Raw genomic sequence first — 25,926 nt, 5'->3', positions numbered from 1 at the left:
ACTTGGGCACATTTACTTATGTGGTCCACTTCTCCCTAGAAAAGTATTTAAAATATGTTTTGCAGCGCCTACGTAGTTCAGTCGGTTAAGCATCTGACTTCAGCCCAGGTCATGATCTCACGGCTTGTGAATTCAAACCCTGCTTTGGGCTCTGTATTGAAAGCTCAGAGTCTAGAGCCTGCTTAGGATTCTGTGACTCCCTCCCTCAATTTGCCCCTCCCTCTGTCTCTCTCTGTCTCTCTCTTTCTCAAAAATAAATATTTAAAAAAATTTTAAATATGCTTTTTGTCTATGTTAATATAAAAAGGAATATATAGTATTATATACTAAAATACTTTCTTCAACCAAAAGTTCATTGTTTTCTTCTGATTTTAAAATAAATTAAAACATTCTTATGAGCCCCTAAAAGTATTATGGACCCAAAGAACGATGCCTTCTCTGTCTAATGGGGAAGTTATCCCTGTTATTGGACACAGAGGTATTATCCATGAAATGGGCTTCTCTTCTCTTCCAAAGTAACATAAGCCCCTTTCTGTCTTACTCTTGCATATTGTAAGAACTAAAAATAGTAACAAATGATGGGGCGCCTGGGTGGCTCAGTCTATTAAGTGTCAGACTTCAGCTCAGGTCATGATTTCATGGTTCATGGGTTTGAGCCCTGCATCGGGCTCTATGCTGACAGCTCAGAGCCTGGAACTTGCTTGCTTCAGATTCTGTGTCTCCCTCTCTTTCTGTCTCTCTCCAACTCGTGCTGTCTCTCTCTCTCCCTCTCTCTCTTTCTCTCTCTCTCTCAAAAATAAACATTAAAAAAATATTTTTTTAAATAACATATAAAAGGACTTGCCCTATACTGTATCAAGCTCATGAATCTTTACTAATAAAGACAGAGTAGACCTGGCACAGAAGTAGACACAGAGCAGCAGAACAGAGAAGAAAGTACAAAAAGCAGATTCACATGACATATGGGTATTTCATACTTAAAAAAGGTGACTTGCATATCAGTGGGACCTTTTCTTTCAATAAATGGTGCTCAGAAATTGGGTATCCTATGTGGAAAAAAAATAAAACTAGACTCCTGTTTCACACTGTACACAAAATCAATTCCAGGTATTTAGAAAATGTAAATGTGAAAGGCAAAACTGTCAAGCTTTTATAAGATATTGTAAAATATCTCCGATATTATAGTATCTTAAAAACAGAGACACAAGGTACTGCACGGAGAGGAAAAGACTGCTGTTTCATCACATTAAAATTACAACTTCTTTTTTATTTTAATGTTTATTTATTTATTTTGAGGGAGAGAGAGAGAGCAGGGGATGGGCAGAGAGAGAGACGGAGACAGAGAATCCCAAATGGGCTCCAGAGTCTGACACAGGGCTTAAACTCATGAACCATGAGATTATAACCAGAGCCAAAATCAGATGCTTAACCAACTGAGCCACCCAGGTGCCCCTAAAATTACAACTTCTAATTATTAAAAGGCACCATGAAGAGACTGAAAAATCAAGCCATGAACTAGGAGAACCCATGTAAAACATAAAACTGACAAAGGACGAGTATGAAGAATATATAGAGAATGCCTATGAATCAATAAGAAAAAGACACATTAACAGAAAAAATGAGCAAAGTTTTCACAAAAGTGGAAATACAAGGGGCCAACAAATAAATGAAAAGATGATTAACCACTTTGGTAATTATGGAAGGTACTTTAAAAATACAATGAGGTACCATTATACACAGACCAAATTGCCAGTAAGTTGAAGTATGACAGCAGTAAATGTTGGCCAAGATTTCAAGTAACAAGAACACCACTGGTAGTAGGAGTGTTCATTGATAACCACCACTTTGCAAGTAATTTACAACACATAGCCAAGTAGAAAATGTGCACATCCTATCTTCCAGCTCTTCTACTCCATAAAGAAACTCTTACACATGTGCACCAAGAGATATATACAAAACTGTTCATAACAGTGTTCTTCATAATTGGCTCAAAATGAACACAACTCAATGTTCATCAACAATAGAATGGATAAATAGGTTGTGACACATTTATATAATGAAATATCATTTGGCAATGAGAATGAACAAATAATACCTACATGTCGGACAATAGAAGAATCTTATAAATATCATTTTGAGCAAAAATCCATTTACAGAGAAAATGCCACTGTTTAGCAAGTATAAGGAATATGGTCCACTTTGAAATGAAAGTGAAATGAAAATCCTTTTTACTAATTATGTTAGCCATGAAATTTCCTTTTAAGTGAAAATATACAGTGCTAACAAGGATATGTTAAGACTGACACTCTTAGCTAGGCTAGTAGAGATGAACAGTGGTACAGTCTTTTAGAGAGCAATTTGACAATATGTCACAAGAACATTAAAAATATTTATATCCTTTACTCTAGTAATCTCACTTTAGGGGATTAGCTGAGAAAACAACCTAAAAGGGAAGTCAAGATAGTCACTGAAGTTATTTTTTATACTAGCTAAAAAGAAGTTACCTTCACATAGAAACAACTGAATAAATCATAGCATGCTCACACAACAAAGATGTTTAAAAATATAATTATGGCACTATGCAGCCACATAGAATATAATTCTGTTAAGTAAAAAAAATTAATATTAAAGTATATTTTTGTTTTATCATGTACAAAATGTAATGCAGATAAAGTGTAGAAGAGTATATACTGACAGAAAAAGAACAATGGTTTGTGGGAGAAGTGAAATTTTTAGCATATTTGTTTCTATTTCTCAATTTTGTATATTACATTTTTCATAGTTAAAATATTAAATTCTCAGGATTAAGCCAAATGTATAGTTCCGTAGAAAATATCTTCTTTTCTTGATCTTTCTTCAGCTTTCTGTGCATGTATAAAGGACCAGTATTTAGCATAGACAAGTCCAAGATATAGCTAGAAGGCAACAAAACCAGAATTTAAATTTTCTTTACTCACTGACAATTTTATTAGTCAATTACTGAGTACTTGGATCTGGGAATGTAAAAATGATATTGATTTCTGCTTAGAATTCTGTAAAATGCCCATGTCTCAGATTTTGAGTAAGAGACAGGAGGAGCAGAAGAAGAGGGGAAAAACTAAGGTTGAAAAACCAATAGCAGATAAACTTAATATTTGCTTCTGGCCAAAATGAATAAATAGGGACTGAATTTGCCCTCCCACCTGAAATAACTGAGAAAAAAAAACATACAAAAATACATGAAAAATTAGTTTGAAGACACTTTATATCAGACAACAAAAAACTGATATCTGAGAGATGGGAAACAAATAATGTGAATCTTACCATCACCTAAGCTTAGTGCTTTGGGTTTCAAAACCATGATTCAGGAAAGGGAAACTATGAGGGAGCTTAATAGATTCCTTAAGTTAAGTGGAAGGAACTGAGAGTACAGGGAGACCAAAATAGCAGAGTTCATAGGACCACATACCAGAAAAGAGAGAGAGAAAATGTGCAAAGAGTTCCCTCAAATGTTTAGTACAGCACTGATTGATGCATACTATGCCAGGCTGGTAAAAAGTACCTTCCAAAATAATGAGAGGAAACAGTGCTCAGCATTTACACAGGGCGAGTAACAGGGACTGTTTTCACCGGCCGACAGGAAAAACTCATAGTTCATTTGGCATTGAATAGAGTACTTAGAAAAGTCTTATTCCCATAAAGGAGAATACTTTGGTCTAGATTGAATACTGCTCCAGAGCTGCCTAAAAATGCCAAAAACAAAATCTCAAAGGACCAAAGGGTTTTCAAGTAATTTAACTGCATTCCAGAACCATGCCAAAAATATTTATAGGAATACTATAAATAATCCAATATCCAACAAGAGAATATTAATAATACCTGACATCCAAGCAGAGTTTACCAGGCACACAAAGAGGGAAGAAAACACAACTAATACTGAGAAGACTAATCAGCCAAACCAACCAAGAACTGACACAGATGTTAGAATTAGCAAAGGACATCAGAATAGTTATTATAACTATATATCATATGTTCAAAAAGTGAGGTAGATATGTAAAATATGAAAAAGATCCAGGGGTGCCTGGCTGAATCCGTCAGAACAACATGTGACTCTTGATCTTGGGGTTGTGAGTTTGAGCCCCATGTTGGGTATAGAAATTACTTAAAAATAAGAAATAATAAGTAATAAAAATAGAATCCATAAAAAAGATCAAATCAAACTTCTAGAGATAAAAAGTACAGTGTTTGAAGTGAAAAATGATAAAGATTAACAACGGATTAGTAATTGCAGAAGATTAGCCGCCTGCAAGCATAATAATAGAAACTGTCTACAATGAAACATGGGAAAGAAAAAAAAAGAAAACAAAAGAGCATCAGTAATCTGTGGGACAACTTGAGACAATCTAATATATTGGTAAGTGGAGTGCTGAAGAGGTGAGGCTGTGGGAGATACAAAATATTTGAAGAAATAATAGCCAAAAGCCTCCCAAACTTGATGAAAATTACAAATTAACAGCTCCAAGTTCAGTGAACCCCAAACAGAATAAAGATGTAGGAAACTACACCAAAGCACATCATAGTAAAGTTCCGTAAACCAACAAAAAGAGAAAATCTTAAAAATAGCAAGAAAAAAAGACATATACACAGGAACAAAAATAAGCATGATATATTTCTAATGGGAAATAATATCCATAAGGAGACAGTGGAGCAACATCTAGAATTCTGTACTCAGCGAAAATATCTTTCAAAACTGAAGGTGAAATAAAGATATTTTCAGATGTATGAAATATGAAAGAACTTACTACCAGCAGTTTCACACTACAAGAAAAGGAAGTCATTTAAATGGCTGGACAATGATACCACACAGAATAGAATCTGAATCTTTACGAAGGAATGAAAGAAAACCACTAGAAGTGATAACTACATGGGCAAATGTATGTAATTTTTTCATATTATCTAAATCTATTTAAGTGATAGTTGACTTATACAAATATAATAATACATTGTGAGGTTTCTAATATATGGAAAAGTAAAGTACATGAAAGCTAGGAAGGGAGATATGGAAGTATACTATTGTAAAATTCTAGTACTATATATGAAGTTGCATAGTACTATTTAAGATTAGACTGTGATAAGACATATTCTATAAACCCTAAAGAACCCCAAGAGTTATAGTGAATAAGTAACAAAAGAGATGAAATAGAATAATCAAAAATACTCAATTAATTTTTAAAAGAGCTGAAAAGAGGAAAAAGGGGACAAAGAATAGATAGGACAGGTAGAAAACAAATAGAAAGGGACACCTGGGTGGCTCATTCGGTTAAGCATCTGACTCTTGATTTCGGCTCAGGTCATGATCTTGTGGTTCCTAAGATTGAACCCTGCATCAGGCTTTGGGCTTGACAGCACGGAGCCTGCTTGGGATTTCTGTCCCTCACTCTGCCCAGCACCCCCCATGGTGTCTCTCTCTCTCTGTCTCTCTCTCTCTGTCTCTCTCTCTCTCTGTCTCTCTCTCAAAATGAATAAGTAAACAACAAAAAAATAGAAAGTTGAAAGACTCAGACCTAATTACATCAAGAATCACATTAAATGTAAATGATCTAAACACCCCAATTCAATTCAAAGGCAAATATTATGAGAATGGGGTGAGGAGAAGTAAGATCTAACTCTATGCTGCTGCCATGAAGTTCAAGTAAAATATAAGCACAAATAAGTTAAAGGTAAAAGTGTTGAAAAATGTACCATGCTAACAGTAGTCAAAAGAAAGTGGCTATATTAACATCAGTAAAAATAGATTTCAAAGAAAAGAATGTTACCAGAGATCAGAGATAATTTTAAAATAAACGGGTCAAGTAATCAAGAGGACAGAACAGTCTTAAACATGTATGCACGGAAGCAAAAACTGAGAATTGTTTTAAGAAATACATAAATCCACAGTATAGCCAGGTATTTGAATACCTTTCTCACAGTAATTGATACAATAGATAAACAGAAAGGATATGGAATATTTGAACAATAGTATCAACCAACTTGACCCAATTGTCATTTATGGAACATTCCACCGAACAACAGCTAGATATACATTCTTCTCAAGTTTACATAGAACACTTACCAAGCCAAAGGAAACAGAAATGTTACATACAGAGGAATAAAAATAATCATGCTATCATGTTCATGAGCCATAGAATAAGTCTTTTTTTAGTATAGTTGACATATAATGTTACATTAGTTTCAGATATACAATATAGTTATCCAACAGGTTTATACATTTTGCTGTGTTCACCACGAGCATAGCTGCCATCTGTCCTGATACATTGCTATTACAGTATTATTAACTATATTCCTTCTGCTGTGCTTTTTATTAGCAATTCATTCATTCCATAACTAGAAGCCTGTAACTCCCCCTCCTTTTCACTCATTTTGCCCAGCCCTTCATTCCCTCCCTTCTGGTTTGTTTTCTCTATTTATAAGTCTGATACTGCTTTATTTATTTATTTGTGTGTTTTTTTGCTGTTGTTTAGATTCCACGTATAAGTGAAATCATACGGTGTTTGTCTTTATCAGTTGGACTTATTTCACTTAGCATAATACCCTCTAGGTCAATCCATGTTGTCTCAACTGGCATGATTGCATTGTTTTTTATAGCTGCATAATATTCCATTGTGTATGCACACGCGCACACACACACACACACACACACACACACACACCATATCTTCCTTATCTGTTCATCTATTGATCAACATTTATGTTGCTTCCATGTCTTGGCTATTATAAATAATGCTGCAATATGCATAGGGGTGCATATACTTTTTTAAATTAATATTTTCATTTTCTTTGGGAAAATATCCAGTAGTAGAATTACTGGATCATATGGTATTTCTAATTTAATTTTTTTAAGTTTACTTATTTATTTTGAGAGAGAGTGTGTGTGTGTGCAAGTATGGGAAGGGCAGAGAGACAAGGAGAGAGAAAATCCCAAGCAGACTCTATGCTGTCAGTGTGGAGCCAAACACAGGGCTCGATCTCACGAACCATGAGATCATGATCTGAGCTGAAATCAAGAGTCAGATAGATGCTTAACTGACTGAGCCACCCAGGTGCCCCTCTAATTTTAATTTTTTGAGGAACTTCCATACTGTTTTCCACAGTGTCTGCACCAATTTACATTCCTACCACTGGTGTACAGTGATTCCTTTTTTCCCACATTCTCACCAACACTTGTTATTTCTTGTCTTTTTTATTTTAGCAATGCTAACAGGTGTGGTTGTGATTTTTATTTGCCTTTTCCTAATAATTAGTGATGTTGAGCATCATTTCATGTGTTGACCATCTGTATGTTTTCTTTGGAAAAATGTCTATTTGAGGCCTCTGTCCATTTTAAAATTGGATTGTTTTTGGGGTGTGAGTAGTATAAGTACTTACAAAAATATATATATACAAAATATACAATATATATATACAAAAATATATCAAAAATATATAGAGTAGTATAAGTACTTTATATAGTTTTGATATTAACTCCTTATTGGATATATAATTTGCAAATATCTTCTCCTATTCAGTAGATTGTCATTTTGTTTTGTTGATAGTTTCCTTTGCTATATACCAAAGCTCATACAACAAGTCAAGACATTTGAAAAGATTCAAATAATACAAAATATGTTCTTTACCTAAAATATAATTATTTTGGAAATCAGTAACTGAAAGATCTCTGGAAAATCTCCAAATATTTGGAAACTAAATAATATACTTCTAAGTAATCGATGGATCAAAAGAGAAGTCCAAAAGGAAATTAATAATATTTTGTGGGTATTTTAAAAAAATTTTAAACATTTATTTATTATTGAAAAACAGAGAGAGACAGAGCATGGGTATGGGAGGCACAAAGAGAGGGAGTGACACAGAATCCGAAGCAGGCTCTAGGCTCTGAGCTATCAGCACAGAGCCCGACGTGGTGCTTGAACCCGCAAGCGGTGAGATCATGACCTGAGCTGAAGTTGGACACTCAACCAACTGAGCCACCCAGGCGCCCCAGCAAAATTTTTTTTTTTAATGTTTTTTTCACTTCTGAGAGAGAGAGAGAGAAACAGCGTGAGCAGGGGAAGGTCAGAGAGAGAGGGAGATACAGAATCCAAAACAGGTTCCAGGCTCTGAGCTGGCTGTCAGCCCCGACGCAGGGCTCGAAATCATGAACTGTGATATTATGATCTGAGCTGAAGTCGGACTCTTAACTGACTGAGCCACCCAGACACCCCTCCCCAGCAATATTTTGAATTGATTGAAAAACAGCATACCAAAATTTTGAGGATGCCACTAAAGCACTATCTTGAGGCAAATTTATAATACTAAACCTACATTAGAAAAGAAAGATCTTGAATCAATGAAGTCAGCTTCCAACTTGAGAAACTAGAAAAAAGAAAATTAACCTCAAAGTAACAGAAGTGAAGTAATAAAGATCAAAGTGGTAATCAGTGAAATAAACAACAAAAAAAAATAGAAAAATTTAATAAAACTAGAAACTCATTCTTTGAGAAAATCAATAATATGATAAACCTATACCCACACTAATAGGGAAAAAAAGAGAAGATACAAATAACCAATATTAGGACTGAAAGAGGTGATATCACTTTCCATTTGTATGATATTAAAAGAATAATAAGGGAATGTTAGGGGCATTTTATACCAAAAAATTGACAACTTAGATGAAATAAATTCCTTGAAAGACAAATTACAAAAGCTTACATAAGGAGAAATAGATAACTGAAAAGCCCTATGTCTCTTAAATACATTAAAAATGTAATTAATAAGGGCACCACTCAGGTGGTCAGTTGAGCATCTGACTTTGGCTCAGATCATGATCTCATGGCCCCACTTTGGATTCTCTGTCTCCCTCTCTTTCTGCCCCTCCCCCTCCTTCCTTCCCTCCCACTCTCTCTCTCTCTCTCAAAAATAAATGTTAAAAATTATTTTTCTTAATGTGATTAATATCTTTCCTAAAAAAAAATCCTCCAGTTCCAGATAGCGCCAGTGGTAAATTCCACAAAACATTTAACCAAGAAATAATACCAATTCTACACAAACTCAAGAGAATGGAGTACTTCCTAACTCATTCTAGCCAGTATTACCTTGATACCAAAATCAAAAGTATTAAATAATAGTTCAAACCAATGTCCCTCATGAAATAAATACTAAATTTCTAAATAAAAATTTAGTATATTGAATCCAACAATATGTTAAGGATAATATATCATGATCAAGTGGGTTATCCCAGAAATGCATGGTTGGTTTAACATTTAAATATCAATCAATGTTTACCATGTTAACAAATTAAAAAGTAAAACCATAAGGTCGCCTGGGTGGCTCAGTCGGTTGAGCGTCCGACTTTGGCTCAGGTCCTTATCTCATGGTTTGTGGGTTCGAGCCCCTTGTCAAGCCCTGTGCTGACAGCTAGCTCAGAGCCTGGAGCCTGCTTCAGATTCTGTATCTCCCTCTCTCTCTAACCCTCCCCTGCTCACTCTGCCTCTCTATCTCTCTCTCTCAGAAATAAATAAAACATTAACAAATTTAAAAAAAAAGTAAAACCATAAAAGTATCTCAATAGATACAGGAAAAAAACATTGACAGAATTCAATATATATTCTTGATAAAGACTTAATAAGCTAGAAAAAGAAGGGCGTTTCCTCAGCCTGGTAATGAACATGTAGAAAACTCACGGCTCTCATACGATAAGAACAAGACAGGTATATCTGCTCTTACCACTTCTATCCAATTGTGCTGCAGGTTCTAGCCAGTGGAGTCAGGCAAGAAAAAGAAATAAAAAGCTTCCAGATTGGGAATACATAAAACTGTCCTTATTTATATACCACAGAGAGAGAGAAAGAGAGAGAGAGAGAGAATACATGTGTGAGCAGGGGAGGGGCAGAGAGACAGGGAGAGAGAGAATCCCAAAACGCTCCTCCCTGTCAGCACAGAGCCCGACACAGAGCTCAAACTCACAAACTATGAGATCACAAACTGAACTGAAATCAAGAGTTGGACTCTCAGCTGACTGAGCCCCCAGGCACCCCGAAAATAATCCATTTTTTAAATGGGCAAAAGATAGATGGATGGCAAGTAAGCACGTGAAAAAATGCTTAGCACCATTAGTCATCAGAAAATGCAAATAAAACAAGATATCACTACACATTTATTAGAATAGTTAACATTGAAGGACTGATTATACCATGCATTGATGAGGCTGTGGAGGAATTGGAACTCTAATACACTGCTGAAAACATAAAATAGCAAAGCCACTTTGGGAAACAGTTTGTTAGTTGTTTTTTTTTAATGTTTTATTTATTTCTAGGAGAGAGAGAGAGAGAGAGCGTGAGCAGGGGAGGGTCAGAGAGAGAGGCAGTCACAGACTGAAACAGGCTCCAGGCTCTGAGCTGGCTGTCAGCACAGAGCCCGACGTGGGGCCCGAACCCATGAACCGCGAGATCATGACTGAAGCGAAAGTCGGACGCTTAACCGACTAAGCCACCCAGGCGCCCCAATTTGTTAGTGTCTTAAAAAGTCAAACGTATACCTCTCATATAGTCTAGCCATTCCATCCCTAAATATTTACCCAAGAGAAAGGAAATGTACGTCCATATAAGCACTTGTGCACAAATGTTGATAGCAGCTTTATTTGTGATAACAAAAACTGGAAACAATCCAAATGTCCATCTAGGTGAACATTTATCCAGGTGAATGGATAAAGAAATTGTTATATGTCCATACAGTGTAATACACCTCAATAAATAGTAATGAGCTATTGATACTCATAACAATATGGATGAATCTCAAAATAATTATGGTGAGTGAAAGAAGCCAAATAAAAGAAAAAGTAATATTGTGTTAGTCTGTTTATATGAAACAAATAATCCATAGTGACAACAGGTCAGTCAGTGATTGCTTGGGGATGGAGGAACAAGGGATGCACAGGAGAGAGGGATTGCAAGGAAGTACAAGGAAATTTGAGGGTGATAAATATGTTCACTATGTTGACTATGGTGATAGTTTCACATGTGTATATATATATGTATATGTATATACATACACGCACACACACATATGTATATGTCAAAACTTACCAAATTGTTTACCTTAAGTATATGCATTTATTATCAATTATACTTAAAGCTGTTTAAAAAATCAAAGGCATAAGAACAGATTAAGGAGGTATCTTATTTAATATTAATTTTTTAGGGGAAATTGTGTTTCAACGGAGTCAAAAGTAAGACACTGCTGACATAAGTAACTAATACAGCCGCAGAGTGCATTAATAGGAATATGGTGTCTTATTAATTTATTTTTTAAATTTACATCCAAGTTAGCATATAGTGCAACAGTGATTTCAGGAGTAGATTCCTTAATGCCTCTTACCTATTTAGCCCATCCCCCCTCCCACAACCCCTCCAGTACCCTCTGTTCTCCATATTTAAGAGTCTCTTATGTTTTTCCCCCTCCTTGTTTTTATATTATATTTGCTTCCCTTCCCTTATGTTTACCTAAGAATATGGTGTCTTATTAGAAGAACATTATTCTCATTGCAGTCTGAATATGAAAATAGATCCAGTGTACTTTACTTGGGAAAGAAGCAAATTATATAATCCACATTTTATACAGGTGTCCAGGGCAAAAAGAGAGATGGTAAAGATTTAAGTTTTCAATAATCTGGAAAATGCTTAACAAGATTTAGCAAAACAGGGACTCCTAGCTGACTTGATAAAGCGTGTGACTCTTGATTTCAGAGTTGTGAGTTCAAGCCCCACATTGAGTGTGGAGCCTACTTAAAAAACAAGGTTTAGCAAAGCATATTTTCTGAATATCTACTGTGTTGTAGGCACTGTGCTAAACATGTTAACTGTTATGGTGAGGTAGCTGCCATTTTTCAGATTATGAAAGAGAATCTCAGAAAAGGTTAGTATTTGGCAAAAAGAGCTAGTAAGTGGCAAAATCAGAATTTAAACTCTTCTTACTACTTAAATGACTCCCTTTCTTTAAGAAACTTTTTACCCCCTAGGGATTTTGAGCTAACAGAGAGTTATTGAACTATTGCATAAAGAGGATAAGGAGATTGTTTTGGCTTCTTTTTTTTTCCATTTTATTTTTTTAGCCACGATATGACAGACCTTGTGCCAGGAGCTGGGAATTCCCTCAAGGAGCTCATGACCTGGTGAGAGAAACAAGAAGTTAGAAACCACAACATAGAGAGCAGAGCTGTGATTTGCTCAAGGAACTTTCCAAGGCTTTGATTCCTCCAGTGCTTACAAGTTCCTCCTTTAAATGGATGTGAAATCACTGGTAGAGAGAATCAGGGAATCAGCTGCTTACTGGTTATCTAAGCACCAGGTACTACACAACAGCCCAGGGTTTGAACTCTTGTCTGAGTAGGAGCAGCATCACAGGCTGTCACATTTTCGACATTTGGGGCTACTTCCAAATAATCAAAACCACTCGTGTCAAATGCTAAATATGCCAGTGCCCACCATCCATGATAAATTCAAGAATAGAAGTATGTACAAGGTGGCGAAGATTAGGAAAATAACATAATAGGATTTACATTTTGGAGAGTTTACCTTATCTAATGCTCATCTATGCTTTCTGATTATTCTATAATTGGTATGTTCCAAAATTTATGTTAATGAAATGAAATAGAACAAAGAGTATATATGAAATAAGTTTTCAAAAATTAAAAATGAAATCGTGGAGTCTGATCACATTGTTTTGAGATAAGTAAAAGAGTTTAGAATATTGATACTTTAGTAGACAGAGGAAGACTTTCACAAGGACAATGCTCACCTTGTTGACCATTTTACCCATATATCCCACCAAGTTTCTTAACACATGGTAAGTACTCAATAAATAATTGTTAAATGCATGCATACATACATATATACGTACATACATACATACAGCAGTGGGATTCAGTATGATAGGGACTGAAACGTATCTCCTGGATTGGGAATTAAATAATTGGTGACTTGGCAAAAACAGTTTCATTGAAATTAGATTATCTTTTTTTTTTTTAATTTTTTTTTAATGTTTTATTTACCTCTAGGAGAGAGAGAGACAGTGTGAGCAGGGGAGGGTCAGAGAGAGAGGAAGTCACAGACTCCGAAACAGGCTCCAGGCTCTGAGCTGGCAGTCAGCACAGAGCCCGACGCAGGGCTTGAACCCACGAACTGCGAGATCATGACCTAAGTGAAAGTCGGACACTTAACCAACTAAGCCACCCAGGCGCCCCATGAAATTAGATTATCTTTTAAATCACTGTGTGTAATCTAATACTGCAGTAAATGCTCACTTTGTACAATTCAAGCCATACTTCTGATGCCAGTTATCAGTCTCTACATAACTATTTTCTATCTTTATTTAAAAAATTCAATTATTACACTGTTTTGAAATGTTTACATTTTTTAAAATGTACATGTATAGATGTTTGCTATATTCATATATACACAGTGAAGTTTCCCTTCCATCTCCCCTCATTTCTGTATGCCCCCACCAAACAGGTAACCATGTGTCTTTCTAGATATTCCTCATATCTATTTAAGAAACCTCAGAGAGGGGTGCCTGGGTGGCTCAGTCAGTTAAGCGTCCGACTTCTGCTCAGGTCATGATCTTCGAGCCCCATGTTTGGCTCTGTGCTGACAGCCAGCTCAGAGCCTGGAGCCTGTTTCAGATTCTGTGTCTCCCTCTCTCTCTGACCCTTCCCTGCTCACGCTCTCTCTCTCTCTCAGAAATAAATAAAACATTAAAAAAAAAGAAAAAGAAAACTCAGAGATGCTTATTTTTACACTTTTTTTTACTCCAAAGGCAGCATTTTGTGCATACTGTTCTGCACTTCACTTTTTCATATTGCTGTTTTGTAGAAATCTTTCCAAATCAATAAAGAGCTTCCTCAGTATTTTTTTCTTTTATAGTTTATTGTCAGGTTGGTTTCCATATAACACCCAGTGCTCATCCCAGAAGTGCCCTCCTCCATGCCCATCACCCCCCTTCTCCTCTCCCCCACCCCCATCAGCCCTCAGTATGTTCTCAGTATTCAAGAGTCTCTCATGGTTTGCCTCCCTCCCTCTCCCCAACTATTTTTCCCCTTCTTATCCCCATGGTCCTCTGTTAAGTTTCTCCTGTTCCACTTATAAGTGAAAATATATGGTATCTGTCCTTCTCTGCCTGACTTATTTTGCTCAGCATAACACCCTCAAGTTCCATCCATGTTGCTACATATGGCCAGATTTCATTCTTTCTCATTGCCATGTAGTAGTCCATTGTATAGATAAACCACTTTTCTTGATCCATTCTCAGTTGATGGACATTTAGTTTCTTTCCATGATTTGGCTATTGTTGAAAGTGCTGCTATGAACATTGGGGTACATGTGTCCCTATGCATCAGCACGCCTGTATCCCTTGGGTAAATTCCTACCAGTGCTATTGCTGGGTCATAGGGGAGTTCTATAGTTAATTTTTTGAGGAACCTCCACTCTGTTTTCCAGAGGGGCTCCGCCAGTTTACATTCCCACCAACAGTATAGGAGGGTGCCCATTTCTCCACATCCTTCCCAGCATCTAGAGTCTCCTGATTTGTTTATTTTAGCCACTCTGACCAGTGTGAGGTGGTATCTCAGTATGGTTTTGATTTGTATTTCCCTGATGATGAGGGATGCTGAGCGTCGTTTCATGGATCTGTTGGCCATCTGGATGTCCTCTCTGGAGAAGTGTCTGTTCATGTCTTCTGCCCATTTCTTCACTGGATTATTTGTTTTTCAGGTGTGGAGTTTGGTGAGTTCCTTATAGATTGTGGATACTAGCCCTTTATCTGATATGTCATTTGCAACTATCTTTTCCCATTCCTTCGGTTGCCTTTAGTTTTATTGATTGTTTCCTTTGCCGTGCAAAAGCTTTTTATCTTGATGAGGTCCCAATAGTTCATTTTTGCTCTTGATTCCCTTGCCTTTGGGGATGTGTCAAGTAAGAAATTGCTGCAGTTAAAGTCAAGGAGGTTGTTTCCTGCTTTCTCCTCTAAGGTTTTGATGGTTTCCTGTCTCACGTTCAGGTCCTTTATCTATTTTGAATTTATTTTTGTGTGTGGTGTAAGAAAGTGATCTAGTTTCATTCTTTTGCACGTTGCTGTCCAGTTCTCCCAGCACCATCTGTTAAAAAGGCTGTCTTTCTTCCATTGGATACTCTTTCCTGCTTTGTCAAATACATTTGTGGGTCCAATTCTGAGTTCTTATTCTATTCCATTGGTCCATGTGTCTGTTTCTGTGCCAATACCATATTGTCTTGATGATTACAGCTTTGTAGTAGAGGCTAAAGTTTTCCTCAGTAGTTTTTACTGTTGCATGTTGTTATACTGTGTGCCATAATTTATTTATCCTCTCCCTTATTGATGGTCATTTATATTGTTTTCAAACAATGCAACAATGAATAACCTCAACGTGTATTATTTTTCACATGTACATAAATACCCAGGAATTGCTGGGTCAAACATGTACTCATTTGTAATTCCTATAAATGCTGTAAATTACTTTCCTTGGAGGTCCTACCAGTACCTGTGTGTCAGTTTCTATTTCCATAGCAGCTCCCTGACAAAGTTTATTATTGAACTTTTGGATGTTGTCAATCTGATGGGTGAAGAATACCTGAGTTTGCATTTTCCTTATTGTTGACATTGAGCAGCTTTGCATTTGTTTAAAATCTATTTACATCTTCTTTCTATGCACTATAAGTTCCTTTACCTTGACTTGTGTCATAGTTTGGGTTCTGCTGAAATAATAACCCAAAGGAAGGATTTGGGTGCCAGTAGTTTATTTGGGAAGTAATCCCTGCAAGCAGGAGTAAGCCAACCTAAGAGTGTATTTTCTCTGTAGTTGTGGTAACCAGGAGGGCTTGAATCCACCAGGTTCTTTAAGAAGCATGCAGAATGGCTCCCAGAATTATCCTTCCAAAGAATGGAAGGCTACGATTCTTATTCTTAGTCCTCCATTAGTTGAGGGCTGCCCCAGAGGTGTCATACTTCCTCACTCTTCTAGACCACACAGGGCTAAGAGCTTGATGACCTTGGAGAAGACTTTGAGATAAAAAGTTCAAAGAAGCTAGATATAAGCTTGAGGTAAAATGCTGCCCCAGGAATCTGAGCTCACACAGAACTGTCCACTATATCACCTGCTGAAATCAAAGATGGGTAAAAAGGATGTGGTGTGGGACAACAGTGTATCTCCAACAGTAATGTCTTTTCTTATTGACTTCTGCTGATAAGAGCATAGTATAATTGTGAGTTATAAATATTATTCCTAGTTTATAATTTTGCTTATAGTGTTTTTAAAATAGCAGCTTTATTGAGAAATAATTCATATATCTTACAACTTAACCATTAAAAGTATACAATTAATGGTTTTTAGTATATTCACAGAATTGTGTAACCATCACCACAATAAACTTCAGAACATTTTCATTAGTCCAAGAGAAGCCCTATGTTCGTTGTCAGTCACTATCTATTTCAGTCCTTTGCTCCCAGCTCCTGGGAACTACAAATCTACTTTCTATTTCTATAACATATGGCCCTTTGGGATTGGCTTCTTTAATTTGGCATATTGTTTTCCAGGTTCATCCATATTGCAGTACGTATCCTTTTTACTGCTGAAAAAAATCCCATTTTATGGATATACCATACTTTATCCTCTTATCAATTGATAGACATTTGGGTTGTTTCTACTTTGAGGCTCTTATTAAGAATGCTGCTATGAACATTTGTGTACAGATTTTTGTGTAGACATATGTTTTTCCTTGTTTCTCATTTCCTACCTATGAGTAGAATTCCTGGGTTATATGGTAACTATATATATATATACATTTGAGGAACTGTTTTTCAAAGTGTTTGTATCATTTTACATTCCTACCAGCAATGTGTAAGTTTTCCAATTTCTCCATATCCTCACCAATAGTCTTTACTATCTTTCATTTTTTATTTTAGGCATTCTAGTGGGCATGAAGTAATATCTCATTGAATTTTTAAAAAAAATTTTAATATTTTTATTTAATTTTTTATTTTTTTAATATTTATTTATTTTGAGAGCAGGTGCATGAGCGGGGGAGGGCCACTCATGAGAGAGTTGGGGGGAAACAGAAAGTCTCAAGCAGGCTCCACAGTCAGCTCAGAGCTTAACATGGGGCTCAGTATCATGAACTGTGAGATCATGATCTGAGCTGAAATCAAGAGTTGGATACTTAACTGATTCAACCACCCAGGCACCCCTCATTATGGTTTTGATTTGTATTTCTCTAATGGCTAATGATGAGTTATTTTTTCATGCACTTATTGGTCATTTGTACATCTTCTTTAGAGAAATGTCTATACAAATCATTGCCCGTTTTTCAGCTGGATTATTTGTCTTTCTAATCTGAGTTGTAAGGGTTTTCTATTCATACTCAATACAAGTCGTTTGTCAAATATATGAGTTGCAAATATTTCTCCCATTCTATGAGTTGTCTTTTTACCCCCTTGATGGTGTCCTTTGAAGCACAAAGTTTTTCATGAAGTTCAATTCATTTATCTTTTTTTTCTTTTGTTGCTTGTGCTCTTGGTGTCACATATAAGAAACCATTGCCTAATCCAAGGCCATGAACATTTACTTCTATTTTTCTGAGAGTGTTATAATTTTTATAAGTTTTTGTTTATTTAAGTAATCTCTACACCTAACTTGGAGCTTGAACTCATGAGCCCAAGATCAAGAGTTGCACAGTCTACTGACTGAGCCAGCCAGCTGCCCCTAAAAGTAATAGTTCTAGCTCTTACATCTAGTTCTTTTTTGGTTAATTTTTGTATATGGAGTGAAGAAAAGGTCCAAGTTTATTCTTTCACATGGGGATATCCAGTTGTCCTATTTGTTGAAAAGACTTTTTTTACCCATTGAATTTTCTTAGCACTCTTGTCAAAATTTAATTGGCCAGGGCACCTGGGTGGCTCAGTCACCTCAGTCAGGGTGACTTCAGCTCAGGTCATGATCTTGCCCTTTGTGAGTTCAAGCCCTGGGTTGGGTTCTATGCTGACAGCTCAGAGCCTGGAACCTACTTTATATTCTGTGTCTCCCTCTGTCTCTCTGCCCCTCCCCTGCTTATACGTTCTCTCTTAAAAATAAATAAACTTAAAAAAATTTAATTGCCCATAAAATGCAGTGATTTATTTCTGGACTCTTTAAGTGCTATTCCATTGATCTGTGTGTCTGCCCTTTTGTCAATACCACCCTGGGTGTTAATTGTAGCTTTGTATGAAGTTCTGAAATGGGGAAGTATGAATCCTCAGCTTTGTCTTTCTTTTCCAAGATTGTTTTGCTATTTTGGGTCCTTTGCATTTCCATATGGATTTTATGATTAGCTTGTCAATTTCTGCAAAAAAATTAGCTAGAATTTGATGTGGCCTGCATTGGAATTTTAGAAAGATTTGGAGAATATTGCCCTCTTAACAATAACAAATCTTCTGATCCATGAGCATGAGATGTCTTTCAATTTTTAAAAAATCTTACAAATTTTTTTAACAATGTTTTATATAGTTTCATATTATAAGTTTTATAGTGAGATCATGATCTGAGCTGAAGTCATATGCTTAACTGACTGAGACACCCTGGTACCCCTCATTTTAATTTATCTTAAAGTGATATCTAGGGGCACCTGGGTGGCTCAGTTGGTTAAGCATCTGACTTCAGCTCAGGTCATGATCTCACGGTTCATGGGTTTCAGTCCCACATCGGGGACAGCTAGCTCAGAGCCTGGAAGCTGTTTCAGATTCTGAACACTCTCTCTCTGACCGTCCCCTGTTCACGTTCTCTCTCTCTCTCTCTGTCAGAAATAAATAAAACATAAAAAAAAATTTAAAGTGATATCTAGTTTCTCTTGTGATTGCTTCTTTAACCCATTGATTATTTAGGAGTGCTTTGTTTAATTGCCACATATTTGTGAAATTTTCAAATTTTTCAACTTTCTTTCTGTTATTGATTGCTCATTTGAGGCCATTGAGCTCAAAGAATGTAGTTTGTCAGATATCATTTCCTTTAAGTTTATTGAGGCTTATTTTATCATCTAACATATCGTTTCTCCTAGAGAATGTACTCTGTTCACTTGAGAAGAATATGTACTCTGCTTTTGTTGGGAGAATGTTTTATTGCTTTCAAGTTTAGTTGTTTAAGTTGTTTAGTTGTTCAAGTCTTCTGTTACCCTGTTGATCATCTCCCTAGTTTCTCTAATCATTATTGAAAGTGGAGTGTTATAGTCTCCATTTATTACTATTGAATTCCCTATTTCTCCCTTCAGTCCTGTCAGTCTTTGTTCATGAATTTGGGGCTCTGTGTTTAGGTGCATATATGTTTTTAATTTTATGTCTTCCTGGTGGATTGACCCTTTTATTAATATAAAATATCCTTCTTTTTCTCTAATAATAATTTTTGTCTTAAGTCTATTTTTCTCTGATATCAGTATGGCCACTCCAGTTCTCTCTAGCTTTTTTTGCATGATTATAGGTTTTTTTGTCATACAGATTTTTAAAATGTTTATCTAGCTGAATTACATATATAAGTCTTTTTCTAATGGATTTTGTGTTTTGAATAATAGTTTGTTCTTTTCCATTTTAAGGTGATAATTAGCTCTTACATGTTGTGTCCTATTATTTCTGTATCTTCAGTTTTTGGGTTTATATCTTTAGTCCGTTTGGCTTTGTTTGGGTGCTTAGTGTAAGATGTTGATCCATCTTAATTTTTTTCTTATATATCCCATTGCCTCAGTACAGTTTTATTGAATGGTTTCATCTTCATTGCTGCTTTGAGCTGCTACCTTTAACTCATAAATTCTCTTGTGCATCTGCATCTATTTCTTAGTGTCTTTTTTGTTATATTATTCTTTTTGTCTACTGATGCACCAAGACTACAATATTTATTGACTAAGGTTTTATAATAAGTCTTATTATGTCATCATACGAGACTCCCCTCATTTCTCTTATTTTTCAGAATGTTTACAGGTATCCTGTGTGTTTAATTTTTTCGATATCAACATTATATCAATTTGCCTAACATTCTAAGAATTCTAGTAGTAATATCTAAACCTGTTGGTATTTTTCTAGGATCATATTAAATTTATAAATTAACTTAGATTGATTTCATCTTTTTTTAAGTTTATTTATGTATTTGAAAGAGAGAGAGAGTGCACGCATGAGTGGGAGAAGGGCAGAGAGGGAGAGAGAGAATCCCAAGCAGGCTCCACACTGTCAGCACTGAGCTCAGTGCGAGGCTTTGTCTCACAGACCATGAGAGCATGACCTGAGCCAAAATCAAGAGTCAGATGCTTAACCAACTGAGCCACCCAGGTGCCTCATGACTTCATCTTTTTGACATCAAATGCTCCTTGTCAGAAACATGGTATGTCTTGATATTTGTTCAGGTCTATTTTCATGATCTTCAGAAGTAATTTTTTAATTTTTAGAAATCTTTAATATGAAAAATTTAAATACATATAAAAATAAACTAGCAATCAACAAAACTAAAAGGCAACCTATGGAATAGGAGAACATATTTGCAAATAATATATCTGATAAAGGGTTAGTATCCAAAATATATAACGAATTTATAAAACTCAATACCCCCAAAATGATTAATCCAATTAAAAAATGGGCAGAAGATGGGGCACCTGGGTGGCTTAGTTGGTTAAGCGTCCGACTTTCACTTAGGTCATGATCTTGCGGTTCGTGGGTTCGAGCCCCACGTTGGGCTCTGTGCTGACTGCCAGCTCAGAGCCTGGGGCCTGTTTCAGAGTCTGTGACTCCCTCTCTCTCTGACCCTCCCCTGCTCACGCTCTCTTTCTCCTAGAAATAAATAAAACATTAAAAAAAATTTTAAAAAATGGGCAGAAGACATGATTAGACATTTTTCCAAAGAAGATAAACAGGTGGCCAACAAACATATGAAAAGATGTTCATCATCACTTATCATGAGGGAAATGCAAATCAAAACTACAATGACATATCACCTCACACCTGTCATAATGGGTAAAATCAACAACACAAAAAACAACAGGTTTGGTGAGGATGTGAAGAAAGGGGAACCCACATGCACTGTTGGTGGGAATGCAAACTTTGTGCAGCCACTGTGGAAAACAGTACAGAAGTTTCTCAAGAAGAAAATTGAACCACCCTACAATCTAGCAATTACACTACTAGATATTTACCCAAAGAATACAAAAATACTAATACAAAGAGATGCATGCACCCCAGTGTTTATAGCAGCATTATCTACAATAGCCAAATTATGGAAACAGTCCAAGTATCCATTGACTGATGAATATATAAAGAAGATGTGGGATATGTGTGTGTGTGTGTTTATACACACATACATACATACATATATAGTATACTATATACGTTATATAGTATATATATAATGGAATATTACTAGGCCATAAAAAAATAATGAAATCTTGCCATTTGCAATGACATGGATGGAGGTAGACACTATTATGCCTAGTGAAATAAGTCAGAGAAAGACAAATACCATATAATTTCACTGAAGAATGTATAAAGATGTATATATATATATATATATATATATATATGGTATACTATATACATTATATAGTATATCTGTATATAATGGAATATTACTCAGCCATAAGAAAGAATGAAATCCTGCCATTCGCAATGACATGGATACAAACAAGCAAAGAGGAAGAAAAGAGAGAGGCAAACCAAGAAACAGACTCTGAACTCTAGAGAGCAACCTAATGGTTACCAGAAGTGGGTGGGTGGGGGAATGGGTTAAATAGATGATGGGGATTAATTACTGCCTTAATGAGTGCATTGATGAGTGATTTGATGAGTGCTGGCTGTTGTATGGAAGTGTTAAATCACTGTATTGTACACCTGAAACTAATATTATACTGTGTTAACTAACTAGAATTTAAATAAAAACTTAAAAAAAATAAACTAGTATCATGAACCAACACCATGGACCTATCACCAAGCTTCAGAATTATCAGCACGAGGCCAGTATTATTTAATCTTGTTTCTTCTCCCCTTTCTTCCTTCAATATTTTAAAACAAATCCCAGACATTATATTAAGAAGTAGTGTAACGTTTTCTCCATATAGTTTTGTACATTTCTTATTAAGCTTATTCCTGGGCATTTTATCTATTTATTGTTGTTTACATATATGAAGATTGATTTTTGTACATTAATCTTTTTCTTTTCATTATTTTAAAAATACTGGTCTATGCTAATTTGCATTAGTGATTTGAAAAAATAAGTTGAATCACAACTTTTCATAATTTGTCAACTACATTTCACCTATATCTTTACCTGAAATATTATTTAGAAATATGCTAAAATTAATAGGTATAAACCACTATCCTAAGTTACTAGCCTTGTTCCAAACAATACAATTGTGGCCTGAAACATAATGACAAATCTATATAATAGCACAGCAAACTCACCTGGGATTCCTATCCTGTAAGGCATAAAAAACTGTCTTCAGTTTCCTGCAACATTGTAATGTTGTATGTGCAGTTGCTGGCCTCTATTTTTGCTGTAGACCTTAAAATCACTCCTGGGTGATAAGTCTAGCCCTCAGAGAAGCACATTAACTCTTCTGAGTCAGTAGAAAACTCTTTTTTTTTTTTTACTTTTTTTACTTTTTGAGTTTTTTGAGCCACTCAACAAAACTCAGTTTTTGGGGTTCTTCTGAGAAACACTGATTAGATGTATCAGGATTCACATTGTATACAAATACTATTTTTTAGATAATTTCCATTGTAGTACCATAAGTATCCTGCTCTTTCAGAGCACTTTTCCTTTTCAAACTCTCACAGTCCCTTTGACACTTGCTGGTATTAGTTGACTAAGCTGTTCTAGCAGAGTAGAGTCAGGGATTGAGGGTCTATACTCATTTTGGAAAACTCTATTTAGCTTTAGTCTTTATGTCCCCCATGACTTATTTCTGAAATGGCATGTGTTTTTACTGAGCTGAATTATTTTCTGAATACAAATAGGAACCACCTTTTGGATGTACCTAGTATTATATAGGTAAATTAATTCAAGCTTATTCTAAAAATTAAAGCAAACTTTCCTTCAGTGTGAAGTGCTTTCTCCTACATTGCAATGACTTACTTTGTAGGATATCTGAATACAGTTAAATATATTTAATTAAAATACAACTTTAAGGGGAACTGTTGAGATTTATTTTTTACTGTTTATTTATTTTGAGGGGGAGAGAGAGGGAGAGGAAGAGGAGAGAGAGAGAGAGAGAGAGAATCTCACCCAGGCTCTACACTGTGAGCACTGAGCCTGAGCGGGACTCATTCTCACAAACTGTAAGGTCATAACATGCTGAAGTCAACAGTCGGATGTTCAACCGACTGAGCCACCCAGGCATCCCTGAAATAATTTTAATATGGCACATAATGATATCCTTGATGCCATATCATATGACTTTGACCAAGTCAGATGACTACTACTCCTTAAGGTAATACTACCTATCTCATTCAGTTTTTATAGGAATTAAGTGAATTGATATATTTAAAGTACTTAGACTAGTACCCAGCACATAATAACTTCTAGTGTTTGTTAAATACATGCAAAGAAAGTAACCTGAATACAGAGAAACTGACTTTCTTAAAATAGGTCAAGAATAAAACTGAGATTTTACAATCAGCTTTCTCTCACTTCATTCTTGTTGAATTAACTTCCTTCCTGCATGTAAAATAGTTTCTAATTTGAACAACCTCTTTCATTTTCAAGAGTCGCCAATTCTCAGTCCAGCTAATTCTGCAATCAATTTAAGTGGAGCTCAGGACCTGACCCGGAATAAGAATGTTGTCAAGCCACTGGCTTTATCTTTGCAGGTTGTAGGGAAGACTTTTGCTGCAGGTGATGTTTTCCTCACTTATATTTCTTTGGTAAATACATAGTCTATAAAAGACTTATGTGAAATCCAACTGACAGTTTGGTACAAGAAAACAAAAGCTCTTTTCCTGCCAGTTGAAGATAGATGTGGGGCTATCTATAATATTGTATTATTATACAAAGCTTTGTGTTCTCTGTGCTCCAACCAAAAGAGTCAAGGAATGACATTTGGCACATGGGAAGACAGAGCAGGTTGGTTCTGTTCAGCAAACATTTCTTGGTACCTGCTATTTTGAGGAGCTGAGGATACAAATATAAATAAGGCCAAATCCCTCACCTCCAATGAACTAATAACCTAGAAGGGGAGATAGACCTATAAGAAGTTATTTTCAGTGTACTGCGGTAAATACAGCATTATGCTGGGGGAGCATAAAGGAGGGAGAGAGTTTTAGCCCAGCATTTTAGGGAGTAATGAAGAATGAGTTCTTGTAGGAGCTTGGTCTTGAACTTTGAGGAGACATTCACTGCACAAAGGAGTGGGGGGAAAGATATTTCAAATTCAGGGAAAATCCAAGATCAAAGCATGAAGGGAAAAGGAAAGAAAAGAAGCAGCATGATGTGTGCAGGAACTTTCACTGGTTTGAACTTGTTAGAACCATAAAATATAAAACTCAGGGAGTAGCAGGAGAGGAGCAAGTAGTAGGCAACGGAAGGGTCACAAGAGGCCATGCTAAGAAGCATGAAATTTACTCTATAACTTATAGAACATAGGAGTTGATCTGATCTGATTTGAACTTGAGCTAGATCACTTTGGTGGGGGAAAAAAAAAAGGTAGAGAAACTAGTTGAAGGTCATTTCAGTAGTCTAGGTGAATGAGGTCCTTGACCTGGGTAATAATAGGTTGTAGAAGAAGAGACAGATTGAAGAACTACTCAGGAAGTAAAATCAGCAGAATTTGGTAGATTAATGTAAACATGAAGTGTAAGAAGGGGTTTCAGCCTGCATCTATCTTTCTGCTAACGGTGATGCAATTACTTAAGACAAGAAATACAGAAGAAGGAGCAGGTTCTCCAGGAGGAGATTGTGAGTTCAACTTTGGACATGTTGAGTTTGAAATATCCAAGTGGAGCTGCTCAACAGTTATCTAATTTATTGTACATGAGGCTAAAATCACTGGGGTGGGGGGAGGAAGGAGGTTCCTGGGTGGCTCAGTTGATTAAGTGTCTGACTCTTGTTCTCAGCTCAGATCTTGATCTCAAGGTTCTGAGTTCAACCCCTGCACTGGAGCCTACTTAAAAAAATTGCCAGAGTAAATAGTATATGCTAAGAAGAAAGGTAGGAGAAGGCAAGCTTTAAACTAAGGATAATATTTTAGAAAATTCTAGTGTTTAAGGAAAATAAATGATCAGAGAGGTAGAGGAAGAATGAAAAGAAAGAGCCTATCATTCTTGGAAAGTTAACAAGTTTCTTATTCTGTTCCTACAATTCTTGTAGGATATACCTTCTCGTTAGATTATAGACTTGAACAAACTGAATCCAAGTTTTTATGGTATTTTAAAAATTAGTGAAATTATGAATCTTGGGAGTAACCAGCATGGTCGCTAAAACCATCAGATAAAGGACTGAAGGACAACTTAAAATTTTTTTTTTAATGTTTATTCATTTTTGAGAGACAGAGCATGAGCAGGGGAGGGGCAGAGAGAGAGGGAGACCCAGGATCTGAAGTAGGCTCCAAGCTCTGAGCTGTCAGCACAGAGCCCAACGCGGGATTGAACCCATGAGCTGTTAGATTAAGACCTGAGCTGAAGTCAGATGTTTAACCAACTGAACCACCCAGGCACCCATTGATGGACAACTTTATAATTTGAGAATTTAGATAACAGCTCTTGAGTCCCCTGCTCTTTCTTAACATGACAAGAAGAGAGAAAGCCAGTTATTATATGCCTGCTAATGGAAGAATATTACAGTATTTATGAGATATGCTTGCCCCAAAATTCAAACCTGAGTCTGAGCCAGCCTCTATATCTAACAATTATTTT

At 36.0% G+C, this 25,926-nt stretch overlaps 1 protein-coding gene across 5 annotated transcripts in view; it reads left to right on the top strand.

The window, feature by feature from the left end:
* GREB1L (GREB1 like retinoic acid receptor coactivator) overlaps positions 1 to 25,926 on the top strand; it is a 278,552-nt gene that overhangs the window by 169,715 nt on the left and 82,911 nt on the right. For 3 of the 5 annotated variants that reach the window (XM_039218028.1, XM_039218034.1, XM_039218018.1), the window contains one exon: positions 23,783 to 23,911. The exons of the other annotated variants lie outside the window; for them this stretch is intronic. In XM_039218028.1, the coding sequence (XP_039073959.1) occupies positions 23,783 to 23,911 (129 nt within the window). The remainder of the gene's footprint in view (positions 1 to 23,782; positions 23,912 to 25,926) is intronic. 5 annotated transcript variants of the gene reach the window in all.

The sequence above is a fragment of the Hyaena hyaena genome, unplaced genomic scaffold (genome assembly GCF_003009895.1).
Source record: "Hyaena hyaena isolate Hyena2069 unplaced genomic scaffold, ASM300989v1 scaffold_14, whole genome shotgun sequence".
Lineage (NCBI taxonomy): Eukaryota > Metazoa > Chordata > Mammalia > Carnivora > Hyaenidae > Hyaena > Hyaena hyaena.
Note: the sequence above shows the minus strand (reverse complement) of the source record. Positions and strands in the feature narration are given on the sequence as shown.